The sequence below is a fragment of the Aplidium turbinatum genome, chromosome 7 (assembly GCF_918807975.1).
Source record: "Aplidium turbinatum chromosome 7, kaAplTurb1.1, whole genome shotgun sequence".
NCBI lineage: Eukaryota > Metazoa > Chordata > Ascidiacea > Aplousobranchia > Polyclinidae > Aplidium > Aplidium turbinatum.
Window position 1 is genome coordinate 19,781,997 of NC_137478.1, and position 23,935 is coordinate 19,805,931.

At 37.0% G+C, this 23,935-nt stretch overlaps 2 protein-coding genes across 2 annotated transcripts; both read right to left on the reverse strand.

The window, feature by feature from the left end:
• Nucleotides 1-334: 334 nt before the first annotated feature.
• Nucleotides 335-23,706, reverse strand: LOC145774523 (transcription termination factor 2-like). The gene is made up of 17 exons (XM_082585784.1): nt 22,392-23,706; nt 15,353-15,436; nt 14,493-14,645; nt 10,599-10,737; nt 7,668-7,743; nt 7,037-7,143; nt 6,697-6,759; nt 5,946-6,083; nt 5,481-5,643; nt 5,115-5,214; nt 4,557-4,711; nt 3,483-3,607; nt 3,177-3,300; nt 2,631-2,808; nt 1,798-1,902; nt 1,595-1,687; nt 335-1,037 (listed from the first exon to the last, which is right to left on the reverse strand). The coding sequence occupies exons 1-17, from the start codon at nt 23,670-23,672 to the stop codon at nt 930-932; spliced, it is 3,192 nt and encodes a 1,063-aa protein (XP_082441910.1). The 5' UTR covers nt 23,673-23,706; the 3' UTR covers nt 335-929.
• Nucleotides 10,950-14,004, reverse strand: LOC145774734 (uncharacterized). The gene is made up of 3 exons (XM_082586031.1): nt 13,365-14,004; nt 12,841-12,971; nt 10,950-11,763 (listed from the first exon to the last, which is right to left on the reverse strand). The coding sequence occupies exons 1-3, from the start codon at nt 13,694-13,696 to the stop codon at nt 11,582-11,584; spliced, it is 645 nt and encodes a 214-aa protein (XP_082442157.1). The 5' UTR covers nt 13,697-14,004; the 3' UTR covers nt 10,950-11,581.
• Nucleotides 23,707-23,935: the final 229 nt, after the last annotated feature.

The window sequence follows — 23,935 nt, forward strand, 5'->3', positions numbered from 1 at the left end:
GTTTAAACAGGCTTTTATTTTTCTACATCAGTGTGACATAAGTTACTAGCCTGCTTCAAAAAATGTACATTATCTTTGCTGATTGTAAAAAATCCGTCGCAAATGCGTTTCAATTAAAACTTTTAGTATTGGCCACAGTACCGGTCAAATTTAGCCGATACTTCAAAAATGATCGATATCATCGACATCGAAAGCATACATCTCTAATTTAAGCCTTCTAAATCTTAACTGGGTTGCTATGTTGCTGAGCTAGATGTTCTGATCGTGATCTTCACTTTGTCCTGAAACCACAAACGCAGCTGCTGGAAAGGCCAATCTAACTTTAGTACAAAAGAAAAGAAGTTTATTTATTGTCACCAACATCCAACGAGAATGTCACGCAAGAAACAACTAGGCAACCTTTAACACTGTTGTGCAGCACCGGCTTTGGCGATTAGCGGGTCCCAAGAACACAAACGTTTCAAACCAAAACAAATCGATCCATTATAATAAATACTACGGTACTGGCTATTTCTGTTAGCCAAATTTAGGGATCTTTCGAAGCGACAAGGTTCTTGCGCCCCTCAATTCGGTTTTGTGTTGTCGTTCACATTGAAAGAATCAGTTACAAAAGTAACAACAAATGCAACAAAATCATATTGCGACACGTGGTCTATTCCGTGTGTTGAAATGCAAAGTAAGCGTTTTGCTGAACCTTTTTAAAAACGTAAAAATGGAAAATAACAGGCACCAAGACAATGAAGCAGAAGAAATTGAACAAATCCCACTTGGTATGTGAGGTCAAACCTAACCTTGCAAGAAGTTATTACCCACGATTAAGAGTCGTCGTTACTTCTTTGGCTGAAGTTAATATTGCAAAAAATAATAACCACGAGACAAATCCGACAAGATGGATATGAGCGGCATTGAAGCGGAACGAAACCGACCAATTACATTTCAGACAAGGACTTTATGTCGTCAAAGGCAAGTTCTGTTACGCGATCAGCCGTAACCTTCTCGGGTGCTTCTGGTGGTGAGGATGCTGTTCGACTCAGGAGCTAAAAGAAAGCAAAATAAGGAATTATATCATTGTTAACGTTTATCATATAGTTTCGTTATAGATGTTGCCAAAGCACAATTTCAGTGCAACGCACACTTGTTTTGATTTTGTGGTTGCTAATTCCCAAAAAGCAAGATGATTGTTTCGGTGGACACGGACATTTTAAATGAAGAGAATCTCTCCGCAAAAGCAAATGCATTTCTAACAAACTCGGTCTTCGGATGCAGTGCCGTTAAAAGAATAATTTGGGCCTGGTGCCAATGAGACTCTCCGGGCCCAAGTCAAGACACTTCTATGAAAAACGCAAAGAATATGCGGCGGTTTCTTCAAGTATCCGAGCCTCTTGGAAACGTTACGGCCCCCTAAACTTATCCCGGGCCCTAAAATCACCCCGGTCTAATAGTACCCTCTGGGCCCCCTTCTCAACGCTATTGTTCGGATGGTTTGTGAATCTGCAATGATTTGTGCGTGACGTATTGAAATAGTGTCAACGCTTAATTAGTGACGCAAGGAAAGACCAATGCACGAATCAAATCACACATGCAAATTGCAAACCTTGAGTAGGTGATCTTCCACAGTTCCTGCTCCAATAAACTCATGGACCACAACTTCCTTAGACTGACCAACGTTGTTTATTCTGTTGATTAGCTGAAAAAAGAAGTTTTGTACGTCAGTGAGATAAAACATTAAATCCAAGTGCTGTTTAACGTTAACACGAAGCTAACAGACAATAATCTGATGTGTACACTTAAACTTACCTGTTTGCGGCTGGCTGGGTTGATATGAGTGTCCAATAAAAATAAATGGCTTCCACCAGTTATGTTCAAGTTCATATGCTCGGCACCGGTGGAAACAAGCAACACCTGTGGTAAACAACCAAAGTCAATCAACCACAACGCGACACTGACACGGAGGTACAGGGGGTACTTTTAAATCAGGGCCCTGGATAAACTTAGGGGCTAGAAACTTTTTCAAGGGGCCCGTGAATTTGAAGAAACCACCGCGCAGTCTTTGAATATATAGTAGTGTGCTTTGGTACCCGAGTATCTCAATAGTACTCGGCACAAATTAGCCTTTCAACGGTCCTGCTAATGAACATAATGACGTGCTTGATGGTCAGGTTCAGTCAATTTCCAACCCGCCGGAAGTGGTGCGTTCTAATTGTAAGCATACAACAGGTACTTGGCCTTATTACAAAAAAAGTATTCTTCAGTGGAGTTTTATTAAGGAATCAATAAGTTTTTAGTCAATAAACTTCATCACATAATATGAACCAAGATCTTTTTTAATAGATAGCTTTGAATGAACGCCTACTCTTTTTTCTTTCTTATAATTACCAAAGTTCAAAGCAAGAATCAAGTCTCTGGCTGAGTGTTAGAAGGGTCACAATGACAGTAGTCAGCTGGTTCATAGAAAAATTGTCCTAAGTTAAGTGTCTACCAGTCAAAACACTCCATCTGCTGCAACGACCTACAGATTATAAATACGTCTCCGGCAGTGTATCCTAACAGTCACAACAAGACATTGTTAGCACTAGTAAAACATAAAAATAAACTAAAAGAAAGAAAATTTTTAAGAAAATCTTTTATACTTTTGGTGCAGTAGAACTCCTGTTAAAATCGTCGACTAAATCCATCCGTTTTCTTCCAGAAACGGAGTCGTCAATCACCGTAAAGTCGATGCTTACTTCGCCGAGGTGGCGGCACAGTGCGTCCACAAGGCCTGCCCACTGACTCACCAGCACAAACTTTACATCAGGGGTGTCGCATCTGCGAGAAGTGTTATCTTCAATAAAACTGAGGCCCAAGATATCGATATATATTATTCAACTCTCAACTTATAAAAGGCTATAAAATAAGTTATTGTACATTGATTCAACGTCTGCAGACAAGGGCTAATTTGAGGCCTGGAAATCTAAACAACGGCTTTGGCATCTGATGACACCGCTCAAACCATTTAGTCGCAGTATGTCTATTGAAATAAAGAATTTGAAACTGCAAAAAATATTATAAAATCGCAAATTACAAAAAGTAGCAAGCAGCTAATCAGAATCGTTAAGTTTTTTTTGTAGCTAGGTGGTTCACAACGTCTTGTCCATTACCCTTTAACAAAGTGGATAGCTGCCAAGATAACTAACCTGAGTTTCTGTAGAACGTCGATCACTGATGTTACCTTACTGCTGGGGGATGGTGCATCAACAACGGAAGGTTTATTGTCATCGGTGCGACTTTTGATCGGAAGCAAAGCCGAAGAAGCAACATCTGAACACAACCAAATTTATCTTTAGTCTTTTAGAAGTGCAGTGGCTGCTTCGTGATAACGGGTGATACTACAGGGTCATAAAAACTTCTTATCAATTGCTATGAAAACACAAGTTCATTATCTAAAATGGTAGATTTTTTCAAGCTACTATAATGTCATATCCAGAAAAATAGAATCTCACCAACACTTGTTAATAACGATGAATAATGAGGATCATTCGATACGAACAGTTCCAGTTTCTTTGTCAGGACTTTGACATTTAACGTATCGTCTAGCAAGCCAAGGTGGCAGCAGCATTGCATCAGACTGAACAAAAAAAGTTTAATGTTATCGCTGCACTCTCAACCACGACACAGACTACTCAAGTATCCTACATCGGTGAAACACAATGGCGGCCATCCTTAGTAGACGTTTAGTAGACTTAGGGACAGTGAACAAAATAAAACGTTGGGACAGGTGGTGTTGGGATAAAAGTCACCAACGACAATTGCTGGGGGAAAAAAGCTATTTCAGTATTGATATCAACCGAAAAAGAATCCATGACTGTTTGGAAACAAAAGGTTGACAAGAAACAAATAATGAACTTAAAATAACATTGACAGCTGACTCAAAGTCTGATGAGTTCATAGTCTCTTCACCCCACAATGTGTGACAGTTCTTATGTGTCAGTGCTTTTCTTCGGAGGGAGAGATTTTCTCACGCTATCTATTCCTCTTGCGATTCGAAACTCTCTAATTTTGAAATCATATGGTATATCAACCAGGTTTGAAGAGCTGTCAAGGATGTCAATACAAATCATTAACAATCTTTCCAATCGCTCGATAAGTTCTTTCAAGATCGAATAGCTTGATGATGTATACAACTCATCCGATTAGAATATTCAATTTGGGAATTATGTGCAATTGTGCATCTTCAAAATTTCCACTTAGGCAGGCGACAACTGGGCGTTGCATCTTTCTCTTCTTCGGAGTGTTGTACAGAGGAAGATACCGCAGACTGTGTGATCCATGACTGCACAATCTTCTCCATCGAGCAGAAAGTTTGTGATTTGATGATGAGACTAAAGATTGACTACTTACGAGTAGCTTCTCAGTGTGATCTGGACAAACATCGACCATCTAGCGCCGTAAGGGATAGTTTCAATCCCAAGATTCAAATGAAAAAAAGAATTGCTTCTTCGATTAATGTTTTTCTTTTTGCTATAAAGCGCATAATCTAAGCTGAACATGGTCGCAGCTTGAAACAAAAACCATACCGCAATAGCATGGCCACGATGAAGACCAAAAGCTTCTTTTTACTGATGTCATAGCAACCGTATGGGCTAAAGTCCGCTAAATTTATGTCTTCCTCATCCGTATCTTCATAATTGGCGACGAGCGTCTGAAACCGTGACTTGAGTTCGTTGTACACCTGCAAGAGTAGAAAAGAGTTGATTGAAGACTGAAGCAATGGGATTTTGTGACAACAAGTGGGTTTTCATCCACAAACTTACAGCCAAATTAACATTACACAAAACAGAAAGGTGAACATTTTATTAGAACTTTTGCAGCTCATCATGAACCAGTGAACCCTGTATGCATTACACTTCAAGATCACGTAGTTCACGGCATGCTCACTGCTCAGAGTCTTTGTTAAAATAGCTCGACAAGCGTTTTCCCCAGTAAGCCAAGCCATCGATATATGATGATGTGCTGGCGTTGAACTGATGTGATTAAATAGTGGATGCCGATTCAATCTCAGAGTTTCAACAAAACAAAATAAAAAACCTAGTTGGTAGATTGGCAAAGTGGCTAAAAAGACATGGTAGACTTACTTTTTGTTCTTCATTGTTCAATGTAAACTCATGCAAGGCAATGGTCTCTTTCGGCAATCTAATGCCTGGTTTGTCCAATGCAGTGTCGGGTGCTTTTTCTCTGCACATATTTCAAAATTCAAAGAAATGTAGTAAAAATAATAAAAATCATTACACAAGAAATTCACACAAGCTTGGAAGCAGCTCATAGCCAAGTATAAAGTTACTCTGATTTAAAATTTTAATAACTTAAATCAAAATAACTGCATGTTTTCACTAAAAATTGAGTGTGGCAACGACTTACCAAGATGCCACTTTTATTACAATATTATGGAACGAGTTGTATCTTCATGTTCCTGTACAATGTGTACATATTACAAATCTTACCTTCGCAGAACAAGTCCGGCAACTAAGTGTTCAAGCCATTTCTTTCCTTGTTCAGCGCCGCAGCGAATTTCATCTCTCCATACCCTATACTCGTGGAAGGGACGAAAACGCAAAAACTTAAGCATGGAAAATATGGCCGTATGGTCGTCGCGTACTGAAGTGCCTGATCAAAGACAATGGAGGTCAATTTTGAAAAAAAGGTTATTAAATGGAAGGGATGAAGCCAGTGCTGTGAGATGGACCAAGAATAACCAACAACAGACAAAACCCGTCCATCTCCACAGAGCTGTATTAGACAGATCGTTGGAATAGCAACCTTATACAACACTTTGAAAAAAAAGCTTTTATCAACAACCTGGAAGTATTCAACGTATTAAAAGAAACATAAAGTTCTGCATTGTGATTGGTAACTTGGAAACATGACTATCGATTTTACAGCTGCTTGAACAATACAACAAAACCTACTGTACAAAGCCCATCTTGACTGGGCGTTTAATAAATAAACAGCACGGGCAGTTGGACTTTCGTATCTTCGCATGAGGTCGGCTTCATCTAAAATGATTCGTCTCCATTTTGTTGATAAGATATTTCTATGTTTGTTGGCTGAAAGTAAATATTTCAGCTGTTTAATTTTGTTCCCAACGTGAGATTGCTATCTTACCTTTTTATTCTATTACATTTACATTAGATACACGATAACACAAAGAGAAGGAATCTAGGTTTTGTGATAATTTTGTTTAATTGAGTCATTCCATCGCTTGGCAAAAGTCATAAATCGGCTGCATAGCCGAGTGGTGATAGTTCTGGTATGACGCTCAAAAGAAATCCGGTCGAAACCGCTCAAGAGCATGCGGCTGTGTCTTTGGCAGGACACTTAAAGGCATGCCTGAAGGTGGACATGAAGATTGGCTTCCTTGCCTTCCCGTCGACTTAATCTAAATCTACAACCACCGGGATTAAGCATGGACACGAAAAAAAATCCACTGCAATTTTATTGCTCAAAACTCAATGTTGCGATGCAAGAGTGATCAGGCTCTGCATGAAGAAGTTAAGAAAGTCAGCGATACGTTACCGAGGCCGAGGGTCAAAGTTTCCCATTCTCGTCATCAAAATCCTTGGGGAACGTTTACGCAAAGTGACAACGTTTCAAAACATAAAAATAACGTCACAAGTTCCTTGGAAGCTCAAATGTAAAATAACATTTTCCTCCGCTCACCTGCTGACAGCTTTCCTTCTTTTGACCTTGTGGACGGATTGACTTTAGAATTGCATTGTGTGACTGCGATGCATAGTTACAAAATACAAAATTTATATTTGTAAATCGATCTCGTCAACTCTGGTATTATTAAATGAAATAAATTGCAAAGTATTTCCGCGTTAAGAAATATAAGTTCTCTCTAAATATAAAAAGTGACAATAAGTAACCTTGGACGCTGTAGAATTAAATCACATTAAGGTCGTTGAACAAGTCGTTAATATCTATAGCCTATTGTGAAGTAAATCTCATTAGTTTGAAAAAAAGTTTCCGAAAAAAATTGAAACATAATAAATCTCACCTATGTTGTATGCAGTGATGACAATGTCAAATTGAGAAAGTTCGTCAGTAACTTCATCTTCATCATTTCCATCAAAAACATACACAGCGACCAAATCTTTTTTGCAGCTGCACAGCAAGGGTTGTGAATGACAAGCATATACTAAAATGGCGTGATGTATTGTACGGTCTATTAGTTCTAAAATGTCTATCTTGGGTATGGAACATAGGACTGGTGAAACATGACAGTCGTGGATAGAACAATCTCTAGCGGGAAACCACCACTTCAGACGAATGGACTCCGTAGGGTGAACAATGGGTAAGGCAGGAGGAAAGACTAGAATTGATTGACTAAACTTATAAGTCTATGAATTAGCTGTGTAACTTAGAAACAGTTCATCATAAAATAATTTGACAACATTTAAAACAACTCAAGTTACGTGAACCCGGAACAAGCTAAAATAAGTCGAAAAGTTTTTATTAAAATACCTATCAATACTCTTCCACAAACTTCCATTGTAACATAACGATACGGAGTGTGGAGGTTTAACATTGGTGGTGATTTAATCCACTTTGTGTAACGCATATTATACATGTTTTGTACTTAGAACTATTTACATGTAAATATTTTCTCATGCACAATAATTCCATACCAGTTAATAATTTCTTTTTCCCAATGATAGATTAGGGCGTTTGTCGTTACAATTAGCGTGGGTCTCGGTGAGGCAGCTGAAAATAATCAAAGTTTGATATTTAGGCAAAGTTCTCAACTCTGAAGCAACGTCACAAGAAAAATAAATGCATATAAAGAAAACAAGTCAAAAGACCGTCATTAAATTTGTGATCGCGTTGTAAATTCTAAACCAGGGGTGTGCGACCTTTATTATAGGAGGGCCAGATATTAATAACTGGGTGAAACCGCGGGCCGCACGTTTATTTAACATATGATTTCTAGTAGTTGCAGGCACAAACAAGTAGTTTTCTTGTTATTCATGTTATTCTTATGGCATTATTAGGAGGGGGTTATCTCCTTGCAAAAATAATAAGTTAAGACGCATAAATTTCAGAAGAAAACTGCTATTCAAATTTATTGTCACACCGACTTTAAACGAGTTCAGTGAGAGATTTGCAGCTGGCTTCTTTTCCCGAAGACTTTTCCAAATTTACTTTAAAATGAAAGTGCTCGCAATTCAAAGTCCATTTTCCAAGTGCTCGTATGTCAGAAATGATCGATAGGGGATTTCATGACGCCCATTTTGGAAAAAAATTGTTTGCACAAATAGGTTGAGCCAAAAAGATCCAATTTTGAAGTCATGGATTTTTTCAAATGTGGAAAGTCATCTTGGTTTAGATGTCTTCGGTAAAAATCGCCAATATTCATTTCTCAATACATGTACTTTGCTTTCAAATCCGTTTACTCTTGAAGATCAATCAGTTCAAGTTGGATATCAGCTGGTGCTTTGTCAATGTCTGTGTTGAATGGCGAAGCGAATAGGCCTATACCAAACAAATATTCATGAGATTTGAAGTACTTGAAACGAGCCAAAATTTCATACAACAATTTTTCAAGTTGGTCTGCAAATTCAGTTTTCTTCTCAGAATGCATACCACAGTCTCTCAAAGTTGGAAAGTGGAAAAGATTTCCTGTCTCTACGTGAGCTTTCCAAAGTCGTAATTTGTTCATAATACCTTTTATGTGACCATACATTTTTACGTTTCAAATAATTAAATACAATAGATTAGCGGTGGCCGGTGGGAGATTTCTAGAACGGTTAACAGAAGGTGCGCAATCTACAATTATCCACTCCACAATGAATTGTTCTAATTGTAACTAAACTAAATTATCAACACGTTTCGCAGGCCGCACACAATTCAAAGTTGGCACATCTTCGCGGGCCGCACAATTTTTCTTCGCAGGCCGCACATTGCACACCTCTTGTCACAGTTTCTTTCTATCTCTTACCAGGAAAGAGACTTGGAAAGGTTCAATAATTAAATGTCGAATATTTCTACTGGTGAAATGATAATTAAAATTCTTGAAGGACTTTAACGAACGGCTTCTCAAATAACTCTAATTTCAAACACAATTTATATCAGCCCCAATTCTCATCTACTTGTATTCAATTGCTTCAACTCTCAATCAACAATAATCTCTGCACCTATTACCAATCCACAACTCATAACACAACTCTCAAAAAAAAAAAAAAAGGGATTACGCAAATTACACCACTATATATTTATAATTTATAGAAGGTTGTTCCGTCTAGTAACTTCGAGAAGGTTACGTAATGTTACATTGTAAGGACTCATTGTTCTGTCAAGTTGCACTAAACGTAAACAAGCAAGTTTAAAGAAGCTTCCAGATTGTCACGTAGGGTAGAAGATTCTAGAAAATACATTACATAATAAAGGTTTTGCAATCACAGATCTACTGGTAAACAGCCTTATGACGTCACGACAAACGACATTTGGCAATTGTGAAAAACAAAAGAACATTCCAGATTCGCACGTAGGGCAAAATGTTCCAGAAACACGTCGCATAGTAAAGATCTCGCAATCAAAGGTTACTACAGGACAATAACCGATAATAACCTATAGCATAAGAATTCCACAATCAAAATAGCACGCTCGATCAAGATACAAAGCAGCCCGTCGCAAGACCTCGCATATTGATTGTGACACCCCTGTTGTAAACTTTTGTAAAGCTTCGAGATGTTCCAAAGTGCGCCACTTCGATGATTGGCGGGCTATTTTTGTCGACATACCACAACTGTTCCGGCCAGGTACATTGTATATATTTTATTGAGCGAATGGTATAGTGCAGCAAGCCAACTAAGTAACGGCGATGATGCTTAATGGTTGCTTGGCTCAGGTAAAGTCACGAAAAAGTCTTCTTTTGTTATCTGTATCCAGCTATTTTCCATATACTAAATTTGCTTCTACACTTTCAATAAGATGGTTAAATATTTAGCTTTCTGCAAGAATGCTTCACATTTTCGCAAACCACTAGCGTTCTTGTCACCTGTAATTGTTGCCTGCCCGCTAACAAAATGTATATACAACTTACAATTATATTATACATTGTACACGGTGTCACAATGAAGCGTCCAATCAATGAAATGGCTTACACTTTACTTCGAAACAATGACGCCATGGCGTCAAAACGAAGATTCAAAGTAGCTTAAGGGGAAGTGGCAACTTTTCAACTTCCATTGAAAGGATACGGTGAGTAACTGAATATTACAGAATGGTGCTTGCTCAGCCCAAAAGACAGTTGGTCTGCTTAGCATGAAGGATGCCAAAGTGTCTCAGTTCATACGACGGAATGTAGTAGCACCGTCTCTTAGCCTATGCTTTACATGTAAAAATTTGGAAATACTTTGATCCATATTATCCACTGACAAAATTATACTTTTGTTCTGTCAGCCAAATTTAGTAATTAAACGTTGAATATCCAACAACAAAACTTCCTTTGATAAAATGATAAATGGTTAGCTGTGGTTTGGGATTTGAGAATGGTGTGTGGTAAAACTGACCATGTGAATATTCGAATTCATTTTTACTGAAACTTGAAACACCTGTACCTTTATTTTTGTCAGTAATTGATTTCGGGACATTGTTGTCTGTATTGTGTTCAATCTTAGTAGCTGTTTGATCAGCAGCAGCAGCAGTAGCGACTTCACACTCCGCTTGCTTGTTCATATCACTCTCGGATTCGCCCAACTAATTAAAAAAGATAAAACTTAAAAAGTTTTGCAGGAGCAAAATTAAGGTCTAACATGTCTTGGACAACAACAACACAAAGCACATAACAAACAAACCTCTTAAAGGGGCAGTAAACCCCAAACCATACTTTTCGATTTTTTTCTTTGCAAGTGCTCTAGAGATGTATAATAAGTGGTTGTCGTTGAAATTTTTCCTTAATTTCATTGCGTTTCCTTTGTAGGGCCGTTTTAGTTAGCCCTTAGTTTCAGAGCGACGCGTGCTCACTGAACCGTGCCATAATCGGACGTGACGTCATAACGGTACAAGCTGCTCGTATGTTCACGCAAGATGCATTTGAAATGCAGAGTAAGAGATCGCTTATGGTGTCGTTTCCAGCAAATGCAATGAACTATTTATGTCGATTTTAAGCAGCTTAGTAGTTGATAAAATGAACACCGAAAGCAACTAGCTTCAGGCAAGCACCATATTAGTTTATAAAGAACTAGGAACATTTTCTCAAGAACTCTGATAGGTATACTTTAGTGTACAAGTACAAAAATCACTCTCTCTATGCACACGGCAAAGCTTTTCTTGAAGCAGACTTTGAATTGTGACTTCTTTTTATTTCAAATCAGGATAATTTAAATCCAACATATTTTCTATGTTCACTTGAAAATTTCGACCTAATAGCCGAAACAACGCATGACGGCAGAGGCACACGGATTGAATGACAAAGGTAACCCCAGATCCACCGAACAAATTGTCTGTAGACAATGTGCCTATAACGTATTTAAAAGCAACTTTTGGTTACATGAATATAATACAACATGATTGCCCACGTTTAGGTATTGCATTTGCTACATCATTTAAGACGGGTTTTGGTTAGAAAACCGTGAAAAATAAGATGCAATTGCATCAGAAACATCTGGATGCAAACGTCTAAGCATAAATGCATGGAAAGAGGTATGCTTTCCCATTCTTCTCGGTGTTCTGCCAATGTTTCCCTTTCACACAATGCAATCTTCAAAAGGCTCTTGGCATGATCTTTAAAAAAGATAATGCATTTTAAATCAATAAAAATGTATGGTAGTCACAATGATTGCTGCACACATTTCACTTTACCGCACATGCTTATCCAGTCAACGAAATCAGTCCTTTTTACATTGATTTGCAAAACGTTGAATCAATGTAAAAATGACGAATTTTGCGTCAAATAAATGAATAATAAAATGACAAAATTTGCGTCAAATCCGTCATTTTTACATTGTTTCAACGTCTGCAAAACGTTGAATCAATGTAAAAATGATTGATTTTGCTGACTGGGTAATCACATACTACAACTACACAGTACACATATTATAAAGTAGCAGTTTTGGAATATTGCTAATTTCATAAAATTATGGTGTATAGATAACTTATGGTAAGTGGGGTTTTCTTTGATCGTTTTTAGAGAATAGCCTCATTCCTTATGCTTTGCTTTCGGATAGCTAACCCGAAACCTAGCGGTAGACCTGCTGCTATTCTTGTTGGAATGAATAGCAGTTACAAGTTGTCTATGCATAGTATAAAAGAAATGCAGTTACAAGTTGTCTATGCATAGTATAAAAGAAATGCAGACCAAAATGATGTTTGCACTCACAAGCCAATAAAAACTTATCTTTTATTACATCTATTATAACAAATCCGTAACAAAAATGTTGACCAATAATAGGCCTTCCCATCCCGCCCCGTTAGCTCAGTGGTTACGCTCAAGTTCGACTCTCGGAGTGTGCGCTTGAGCAACGCACTTTCAGGACTGCTTCCCATTCAGTGGCACCCAGTGAATTCTCCGGCAACAACACTTCAACAATCGAAAAACTTCAACTTTGCTAATCTCGGTAACCAGCCCTGTGTCAAGAGCCTCCACAAGTATGCGAAACTACCAGGAATAACCAATCAAGGCTTTGCCAGTCCGAGGATAAAGATTCAAAACCAACCAAGACACAAGCAGTTTTACAAATGAAACTCATTTTGGCAGCATGATTCTCAAAAGCAGCAAGCAATGTATGATGTATGAGGGGACGACATCATCGCCACCCGTTATTTTATATGTTAGTTTATTATAGAGTTAAAATTTCTTACCTTTTGCCACACTCCTTGGCTTCATGGCATCCTTTTGACAAACAAACACGAAAATCCGATATGTTGTATTGTGTTGCGGCATAACAAATAACGATTTTTGTTTGGCTTGACCCATCAGAATACCAGGACAACTATGAACACAAAAAGCACATCACAAAACAGCACAATACAACTCAAGATTACAAGACAGTAGGCTAATAAAGAAAACTCACATTTATGTACTGTTACATTACCGTTGCATATCGTGCTAGCCAGTAAATGAAATAAACACCAGTTTGTCAAGGACTTGTTTTTGTTAATATACTTGGTGAGTTATAGATGGGTCATTTTAAAATTGCATGTAGCTAGGATAGGAATCGCTATGCCAGCAGGCAGCAACTAAAATGTAATAGGCTTAGCCGGAAGATATTCTAAATTATATGAAAAACAATTTCTCAAGGATGGTACAGTACTCCCCATTCCCCAATTTATGTAGGGTACTTTATAACAAACATGTAGTAACATTATTGTTAACTCAAAATTACTTCAAGAACTTGACGTTTCCTGACAGCCGGTCGTATGGATGGATTGGAATTTTGTTGTGGAGTTGTCTCCCCACTGGACCTTGACTCCAAAGGTTGCAGAGTTGTTGAAATAGATTTTTTTGAAAAAAATTGAAGGGCATGCATTGCGGTTTAATGCTGTGTGGCAAGTCCCATGTTAAATTGAAGATTTTGAAAATCTGTTTCCTTGAAATGGAGTCGGCATTATTATGCTGGTCTCTGTTGCTCCTGGCCATACTCTTGTGGTGTTTACAAACTTGTCCCATTTCAATTTTCTTGTATGAAGAACCACCAGATGAACACTGAACAGTCATACACAACACATCGACTTGTCATGATGAGTATAAAACTGTAACAGGTTTAGCTTAATCTATTCAAGTAAGGTATGGCACTGGGAAAGCATGTACCGTATATTGAGGTAGGCATATTAGTTTAGCCTGTCTGATAGGCCTACAAACATGTCTGATAGTACACAAACATGACTAAAGATGAAAAATAAATAAATTTAAGCCCCTACAACCCTTGACTGTCTAAACCTCTTGTTACTAAATCCCATCAAAACCATTCTGTAGCACTGAAGCAAAATAATCGCATTTGCTTGTTTCCTGCAAACAGTGCAAGGCCTAGTGTAAATGTGTAATATGGTCTCTAAAATGATGTAATCTAGTATCAAAGCTACAATAAACTAAATCTGAGCTAAAATTTTTACTTGTGATAATCTTATCTACTGCTGCAACGCTTCAAACCTTATCTGCAGCTGCACTCAACACCTTAAACCAGCAAAATGTTTTTGCCAAAGTCTGGTTATGACGTCACGTAAGCAAATATTTTATTTTGACAACAGTTGAGGCGGCGTGTGTTCGAATTGCAAAACCAAAACTTTGTTTTAAGATTGCGCGAGAACAAATGGGTACTTTTTCATAAAAACAAGTGCAACGTGTTTTTGAATATCCCCTTTATGTATTTCAACTCTCAATTTGCATTTGAAAATGGGGTTGTCTGTCCCTTTAAGAACTGTCACAGATATATTTTTATGAAAAAATAGGCTGCATGCAACAAACAGAACGCAACTGTTGTACACACAGCAATTGAAGTTGTGCTTATACTTACCACAGGAGCAGACATTTGTGCTAATATGAAGGATATTATAGTGATAGTTTTTCCTAGGCCAGAGTCATCGGCCAATATACCGCCACTTGTAGGCTGCTCTTCTCTCCAAAGAAGCCAGGCCAGGGCTTGTCTTTGATGTGGCAGCAAATTCACCTAATTGTGACATTTGAAATCATGAAAACCGATTTTCAAAACTATAATTTCAATTATTGTGCAAATGAAGAATCTTGCAGTTTTTAAAGATACTTTTAAATAGACTACCTTTTGAAGTCAGTATGAAACAGTTAGATAAAATCTAGCAACATAGGATTGGTGGCTTTAGTGAACTTTTTTATTCTTCATTTTAGAAGTTTTGCATTCCTCACGAGAATTTGAATAACTGGCTTATTTCAAGCCCTACTGTAATCACATAGCTGCCGTTTAGAATTGAGTAAATATATCACTCAAGTCATTAGGTGGCGCTGAATGGAGAGATGTACAGTTGTACATGATGTCTGCTACACATATACCATACCTATCTAAATCATCTTTACTTGACCTAGTCAAATTTTATTCAGAATTGTGTGTCTAGCAATGGAGCTATAGGGGCGTATGGATGAGATTTATATTAGCAGTAAGTACTTTAAATCAAATAGCCTATATCACCGTCATAATTAAACAAAAAGAAAATCATAGTTGCATCATATCGAATCACTGGTCAGTTAAGCGATGCGAACCTTCTGCTTGCCCAGTCATTACTTCGCACTGATCACTTCACGGCTTGAAAATGTTTCGATTCTACGATAAGAAGATAAAGTGCAGACTACTGATTGTTGAAATATTTAGAACTTTTACAATTAATCTTCATTGTATAAACTCACAAGTAGACCATCTGGAATTTTTGCCTCATCAGAAGGACAAGTGGCTAATGTTAGACGAAACTTTTCCATTGTGTCTTTTGCAACCTGCATAAGTAATGATCTCATCAGTTTTGAGCATCACATGGTTTGACAATCTCTTGTAAGTCAAGCAAAGTAATCAAAATTATAAGAACCATTTTTAACTGAAATTTTTGTGAAGTTTGATGGGATCATAAACATACATAAATTTAAAACTGTTTTTTGAACAAGCTCTTTATGTGACACAGAGGCTCTGACATGAAGTTAGCCCCATTAGAGACTCTGTGATGTAAGCAAAGTATGACCAGTTTAACACTGCCATCTTCGACGCAGGCTACAATTGCTTCAATTCAAGTATCCACTACCCATAAAGTAACTTACACGGTATTCACATGTGTTGATATAACCGAATGAGGCAGAATAATAGGGTATATTTTTTGGGTCTGCTACTATTTGGTGAGTCCGATTCGGTGAGTTCCTAACCTCTAACCCTAAAACGGCAATGATAATTAGGCTACGGTACCCGATGATTTAAAAAAAAAATTGAAAAAATCACCGAATGGGAATCGGACTCACCGAATCGGACTCACCGAAACGGGCCATTCCGATATTTTTTGGGCTAATAACGAGTGTATCTAATATTAACACAATGACGAGAAAGATTTTATCAATATTAGGGTGGTTCTTATTTGCCAACTTTTGAACTTTTAAATTAGCGCCCTCTAAAATAGTTCCAAATTGGTTAAAATGAAAAACATCAACTTTCTTTTAAAAAGATTAAATCAACAATGCTCAAAAACTTTGAATTTTCTTTGCATTTCTAATTTTGTCCGATTCCATTTGAACATTTTTACAGTGCGGAAGTCAATTGTCATGGAAATTCCGTGGTTCTCTTAACGCACTCCGAACGTCATGGCATTAACTAAGCCCAAAAATGAGTTTTAGTGCAATGCTTGCATAGTGCATACTGAAGAACTTTATGAAAAACCCAAAACTTACTTTAATCTCCCAGCTTCATGTCAAAGTAATAAGCTTGGAAACCTCTTCAATGGAGCATGAATTAAACACGTTTAATTACATTTTCATTAGTAGAATTCAAACATTGAGAGCTTACAAGCCGAAAACTGCACAATTTTAAGATATTTGCAATTTTTGGGCTAACAAGAAAATGACATCATGGCTTGGAGCTCAGGAGAAAGTCAAGGTTGTTGGTTGAATACGTGGCTCAAAACTAAAGTTGCATGTTCCGCTGTTTCCCTCGGAATTGGGTTAGTTTTGTTTTCGAGTTGCGGGAAAATTGAAGAACTTGTCAGTTGTGTTCTGGTTGTTTCATTAGTTTTGTTTCATTTTCAACCAACTTTCATGGAGTAAAAATCATTTATACTTTACAATTTTCAGTTATTGATGACTTCACTTTGCACAAATTTTCTAAATGTAGGTTACGTTTGTGATTGTTTCATTAATTGCAACAATTGGGCTACTTTTAGACTAGTTTTTAAGGCAATTGGGCTGGAAATTATAAAACATTTGGTAACACTGTTAAAAACTACATTACTTTGTGTGTGTGGGAAAATATTGAAAGCTGTGGAGTTTTATAAAGCAATTCTAAACGCAATGCAAGACAGATAGCACTTGAAAGGATATTTGCACTTGAAAGGTAACAAAACTGTGAAAAAGCAGTAAGTTAAAGCAGTTGAAGCCACCTATAAATATGGATCTGTTGAATGATGGTGAAATGCGATCACCTTGTCCTTAAGACCTTGTGCAGTTCCACAAATATATCGTATGTATTTGTGGAACTGCATAACGTGGCCAAGATATCATGACCGAGCTCTGTGAAAGATATGCATTGTTATCTGCTAAAGACGATGTTTACAAAGCTGCAAATGAGAGAATCAAATCTGCAAAGCATCTGCCGTAAGGGATGACTTGGAAATCGGTGACGAGCTCCAAAAATGTCATTGAACTTCTTAACCATTTTGGACACATGTCTAATTGTCTAGACTACACTTTGTGTGAGGAGTATGAAACATAAATTGCCCCATAAGCTTTGGAGAAGGAAAAAGCTTATCCACTCTCCAGAGGGAATAATTGCAGAAAAGGATTCAACAAATACGATTGCTTGGGACAACTATGATGAAAATAATGATACGTTTTCAAGCAGTGGCACCCTCCATTATGCACAAGGTATATAATATGGTTCCAAAATATGAAAACAGAGGATGGATGGATTGTCATTTTATTTTTGTTTGGATGCGAAACGTACATGAAACAAAAATGTACACTGTACACTTGTACAGTGTGCATCCAATGAGAGAGTGCGAATCTCTCATTGAATTAGAAGAGAGTTAGATGGATTAAAAGAACAAACCCCATTACAGAGTGATAGTAGTAGTACCAAAGCTGATTTGTCTTGGATTAGAAAAAAGGAGTCTCAAAATGCCTCACACTGAGCTAGAGCCTGTAACAAAAAAGCCATGGATAGTTTCTATCAATTTCAAAACCTTTGATAAGTTTTCCAAAAATCTATTTAGGTCAATCTCCTTTGCTGGCTGTAAAGACACGCCTGTCGCCTATGTGGTCAGAATGTAAAGCTCAACTTACCCGTAGGTATTTGCTCAATAAACAGATGCATTTGCTCATTGCTTTCAAACCTTTCTGAAGCTAAAGTAAAGCATGGGATAATTGTTGAGCCTCAAATAAGGAAAACGTTGGCATCAAAAGAACTGGGGAAATTACTAACTGCTTTGAAAAAAAGTGCTGGCAAGCTTTTCGAATGACAGTGGAAAGATTTCTCAGTAACTATAGAAGAGAATATCACGTTATAGTCCTGTCAGATGCGATTAAAAGCTATCAAAAGCTTGGATGTCGTATGCCCTTTAAATTGCACTACAGTATATGCATTCTTCGGAATGGCCCGTTTCGGTGAGTCCGATTCGGTGAGTCCGATTTGGTGAGTCCGATCCCTTAACGAGGGATTTTTTCAATTTTTTTTTTAAATTATCGGGTACCGTAGCCTAATTATCATTGCCGTTTTAGGGTTAGGGGTTAGGAGTTAAGGTTAGGGGTTAGAAGTTAGGAACTCACCGAATCAGACTCACCGAATCGGACTCACCGAATAGTAGCAGACCCTGCATTCTTAGTTGAACTTTCCTTATGAAATTCTTATAGACATTTTAGTTATGGAAAAAAAAAAAAATGACCCGTTTCGGTGAGTCTGATCCCTATTCGGTGATTTTTTTAAAATTATTGGGTACCGTAGCCTAATTATCATTGCCGTTTTAGAGTTAGAGGTTAGGAACTCACCGAATAGTAACAGACCCGAAAAAAACACAACCAAGGGAGGTGGGATGAAATTATGATGGAAGATTACCTAATTGGAGTTTGGTACGGGAGGTTGACACAACATACAAATGAAAAACTCTTTCCCCTGTGCATTTTTAATTTTGAGGTGTCCATATTGATGGTCTTTCTGTGCTTTTATTGTGTTTTTTTTATGTGCAATTTTAAGCCATGTAAAAGCTATTTGTAATACATATTATTATTAACTTGAAATCATGATTTCATAAAATTAATTTGATTTGTAATTTGTGACAGAACCATTGACATTACAACAATTTTAATGCTATTTTTGAAATTTATATAAGTTTAAGTCAGTATACAGTCAGTTCAAGTCATTGCATAAAGACTTTGAGTGTAGTGTACACACAACACCTGGACTTAACAATAACAAGTCAATCTTGTTGCTATGACAACCATCTTTTAAAGCTGGTTATGAACAAATATATATGCAATTAAAACCATGATTACACAACATAAAAACTTCAATACAAATACTATATGTACAATTGTACATATATATACAATATATAATATATCATATATATGAAATTATAATTAAGTATTTTTTTGTAATCTGTATATATAATTATATATTATATGTAATGTATAAAACAATAAAAACTATTAATAATACTACAAAAAGTGCTCAATGCTAAGCAAAAAAGCAAAGCAGAGCGAATTAAATCAAATATGTATATTAGGGTGCACCATTTGTCCCCAAAAAATTTAAAACTTCTGTCATTTCATCCTAACTTTTTTTTACTTGTGAGGTTAGCTTAGTAAAAGACTACTTCAAAATTTTGTATCGTTTGGATAAAGTTTGACCCCCCCAGCCGGCCATTATTTAAGGCCACCTACAACACTTTTGGATGATTTTTGCCACTAGAGCGCGCTGTGGATAATAATCAACTAACAGTTTAGTTTCAGCAGATGCCTCTCTTCTTTCTCATTCATTAAAAATAAAATTGGTCAAAATAGGATGAGAGGGTGCAGAAATATAGGGAATTTTATATAATTTTATGCTTAAGAGCGCCTCTAGTGGTGATACTACATAATCAAATAACTAGCTTGTTTGTTATCCAAATCAAATGAAACTGGTGTCTAACTCCCCATTTTCGAGGGTGGAGATTTTATTTTTGATGCTTGGTTTTAACAGATTTGGTACTGAATGATAAAACATCATATTTTTTTATTTTACACTACTGTATGCAAAAGATGAAATTGTGTTATTACGGAGAATTGCGGTTTTTTATATTAGCTTACACAAAATGAGATGTTTAATGGAGAACTAAAGCAATGGCTTATTTATTGCAATAAACTAGCCTAACAAATTTACAAAAGAATTTGCCTATATCATTGTCACTTCAATTGAGGCAAATTACACTGGGGAACAATTTTGAAAAAAGTTTTGTTGACTTTGATTTCACACTTGATTTAGGCTAATTCCGGTGTGCTGATTTCAAAAATGTGGCCAGTTTTTTTCTATCACGCTAAGTTTTTGGTCTACAGCATACATCCAAAATATGCAACTTTACACGACTTTAGCCATATAGCTTTTCTATATGTACGTAATAGGAATGCACAAGCAAATCATATAGTAAGTTATATACAAGAAGGGTCAACTGAATTATTAAGCAACAAAGGCACAGGCATCGATTTAGGTCGATGCTTTTTCCCACATTTTTGGTTGGAGGATGCAATCATCCAACAAAACTAGATTAGAATGGTAAAATTGAAGTTAGTTGCTTGCCACTTTCAACCATGTATATAGGCCGTTTGTTTGTTAGAATACTATCATGTCTGCTACTGCGTCTGCTGTTTCTCGTCGTCAGTGTGTAAATAACCTGGTTTCCTTTTGCTATATATATTTGCGTCAGTTTTGCTATTCCTAGCCAAAGAAAACATGTCAGTGCATCTGTCAAATAAGCCTACTTTGCATATTTTAAAATAAAACTTGGTGATAAAGATAAGTCTTGAGCACCCCACAAGGTATGCAAGCAGTGTATCGAGAGTTTGGTATTCAAATTGGTATTCGAAACACCTACGCTCGAAGATTTGGATCATGATGAATGTCTTATTGATGGCAGGCCTAATGATGAAGATTTTGAAATTGAAGATGATTCAGAACTTGGAGTATTCCATCGGCATGAGTTGAATGATTTGAGACTAGGAAAAAAGCTTCGGAACTTAGCATCCAGACTAAATGAGAAAAATTTACTTGGAAAAGGAGCGACGGTATCGTACTTTCGATCGAGAGAAAGTGTGTTTTTACCGTACTGTAGTAACAGTGGCTTTGTGTATTGCCATGATGTAAAAGGTTTACTACAGGAGTTGGGAATTCCGATCTACAACTTAACTGAATGGCGAATGTTCATTGACAGCTCAAAGAGGAGCTTAGTACGTCCTTCTCCATAATGTCAATTTATTAGGTGCAGTACCAATTGCACATTCAGTTAGTCTTCGTGAAGAATACGGAAACATAAAAAGAGTTATGGAATCGTTGCAATATCACAAGCACAATTGGATCATATGTTTTGACTTTAAAATTGTATGTTTTCTTCTTGGTCAGCAACACAGATACACAAAGTACCCCCGCTATTTGTGTATGTGGAACAGCAGAGCCCAGATGAGCACTGGATGGAGAGGAATTGGCCTCCGAGATCTGACCTTAAACCTGGTGATCCCAATATTATACATGAGCCCCTTGTTGACAAAGAGAAAATTATTTTCCCACTGCATATAAAGCTCGACCTAATGAAGCAATTCGTTAAAGCATTGTCAACTGAAAGCAACTGTTTCAATCACCTCGTTTTGGCTTTTCCTGGCCTGTCAAAACAACAAATTAAGGCTGGTGTATTTGATGGTCCACAAGTTCGGCAACTCATCAAAGATGAACGATTCTGTGGTTCAATGTCAGAATTGAAAGAAAATGCGTGGTTATCATTTAAAAACCTTGTCAAGGGATGTCTTGGGAATACACGGGCAGAGAATTATATTGAAATTGTTCAGAGGCTATTGGAAAGCTACAAAGAACTTGGCTGCAACATGAGCATCAAGATGCATTTTTTGCATTGCCATCTTGCTAATTTCCAGGAAAACATTGGTGTGGTCAGGGATGAGTATGGAGAAAGATTCCACCAAGATCTGAAGGTGATGGAGGATATAGTGATATATGAGTGAATGAGGATATAGTGCTCTATAGTGACTAATTTGTAAAATAAGCATTAAAAATGAATTCTCCACCCTCAAAAATAGGGCTTAAACACCAGTTTCATTTGATTTGGATGAGAAAAAAGCAAGATATTTGATAATGTATTGTCACCACTAGAGGTGCTCTTAAGCATAAGAATGTATAAAGTTGCCTATATTTCTGCATCCTCTCATCCAATTTTGACCAACCTTTTTTTAAATGATTTAGTAAGAAGAGAGGCATCTGTTGAAACTAAATTGTTAGTTGTGTATTTTACACATCGCCCTCTAGTGGTAAAAATCGCCAAAAAGTGTTGTAGGTGGCCTTAAATAATGGCCGGCTGGGGGGGTCAAACCTTGTCCAATCAACTCAAAATTTTGGAATGGTTATTTTTTAAGCTAACCTCACAAGCAAAAAAAAGTTAGGCTTTCTTGTAAAAAGTTGGGGCAAATGGTGCACCCTAATGTATATATAATATATGTTTCTAACCTGTGAAGTTGTTTCATATCTGGTTTGCGACATAGTTTCATCATGGTATTCATTGCAAGTCTCTTCTTCATCAGTCTGGGAGTATATTGAAAAATCAAACTGCCATTTATTGATGTCAGTAACATGAACATCTTCAGTAGCGCTACTGACAGAAGTTGTCCTTGATGTAGGATAACTGTGATTTCCACCAGTCAAACATAATTCCTTTAATTTTGCTTTCAGCTCTTTGATTTGGTCTTGTAGATGGGAAACTCTCTGAGGCATTTTGTTGACACTCAAAGACTTAAGCAGTCCTTGCTTCTGTTGAATCTCCTGGTTAATTTTGGCACATTCAGGATTTGAAAAAGTTTTAACCAAACGAGATCGTGATTTGGGACCCTGCTTGTGTGGTGGTTCAGCATTAAGTTCATTTGTGGCATTAAAATGTGGAGATTCGTTTGGTGGAAAATAATTTTGCTGCGAAAAATATTGTGGATGCATGTCATTGCACCTTGGTCCAATACCATCATTGAATGATGGACCAAAATTTGAGTGGAAAGGCGGTTGATGATTTTGTGTGTGCGGCAAATAGGGATTATCTTGCATACAGTGCATGTCATTCATATGCGGATGTGAATGATTGCTGAATGCAGCATCATTGGAAGGTCTTGGTCTAAAGTTGGAGTTTGTGGAACATGGTATAGCTGAATAATCATTAGATGTGTGTTTCCTGTTGGGAATGTTAGGATGACTTTTATAAGGATGATTCTGCAATGGTTTTCTTTGAGGCGGTACACTAGGTGGTTGTGAGGACATACTTCCTGTTTTACGAGCAGCTGCGTCAGGTTTTGGCACAATTAAATCAATGGCTGATGGCTTGCCTGGATATTTATCTTCAACTAATCTCACCTTTAACTTTAATCCAGGTTCTGCTGAGCTCAACCCTACCCTCATAAGTTGTTTTTGATGGAAAAAGGCTTTTTGTCTGGGTGTAGTTAGACAGTTAACATATCCATATCTTTTTTGTGGATCATACCAAATGACCACGGCATCAACATGTTCTGCACTGGCACCGTATTTCGAGTTTTGAGCACTGTGGAGCTTGTTTGAACGAATGCGAATTGCCATAATTTTCTTTTCATTAACTTTGAGCAACTCAAACTCAACAACATTTCCAACTTTTATTTGTAAGCTTTTATCAATGATGCTGTTTAATCCAAAAAAGTACTCCACATTCTTTTCTTTTTCCTTGATATAACCACTTCTCTTTTCAACGTTGAATGAAGAAATTGTGCCAATCATATTTACTACATTGATTATGCAATCTATGATTTAATTTATAGAGCAGTCTAATCAGTATCAAGAGACATATTTATAAAGTTAACTGTGCAAAAATTATACAACAATTAGGGTGCACACTGCACAGGATAAAAAAAATTAAGGCAAAAATCACATAAACGTACAATAAATACCACATTTTAGAATAAACATCCGTCAAATGAAGTAGTTTCCATAGCATCAATTAATCAGTCTGGCAAACAACGACACTAGGTTACAATATATAC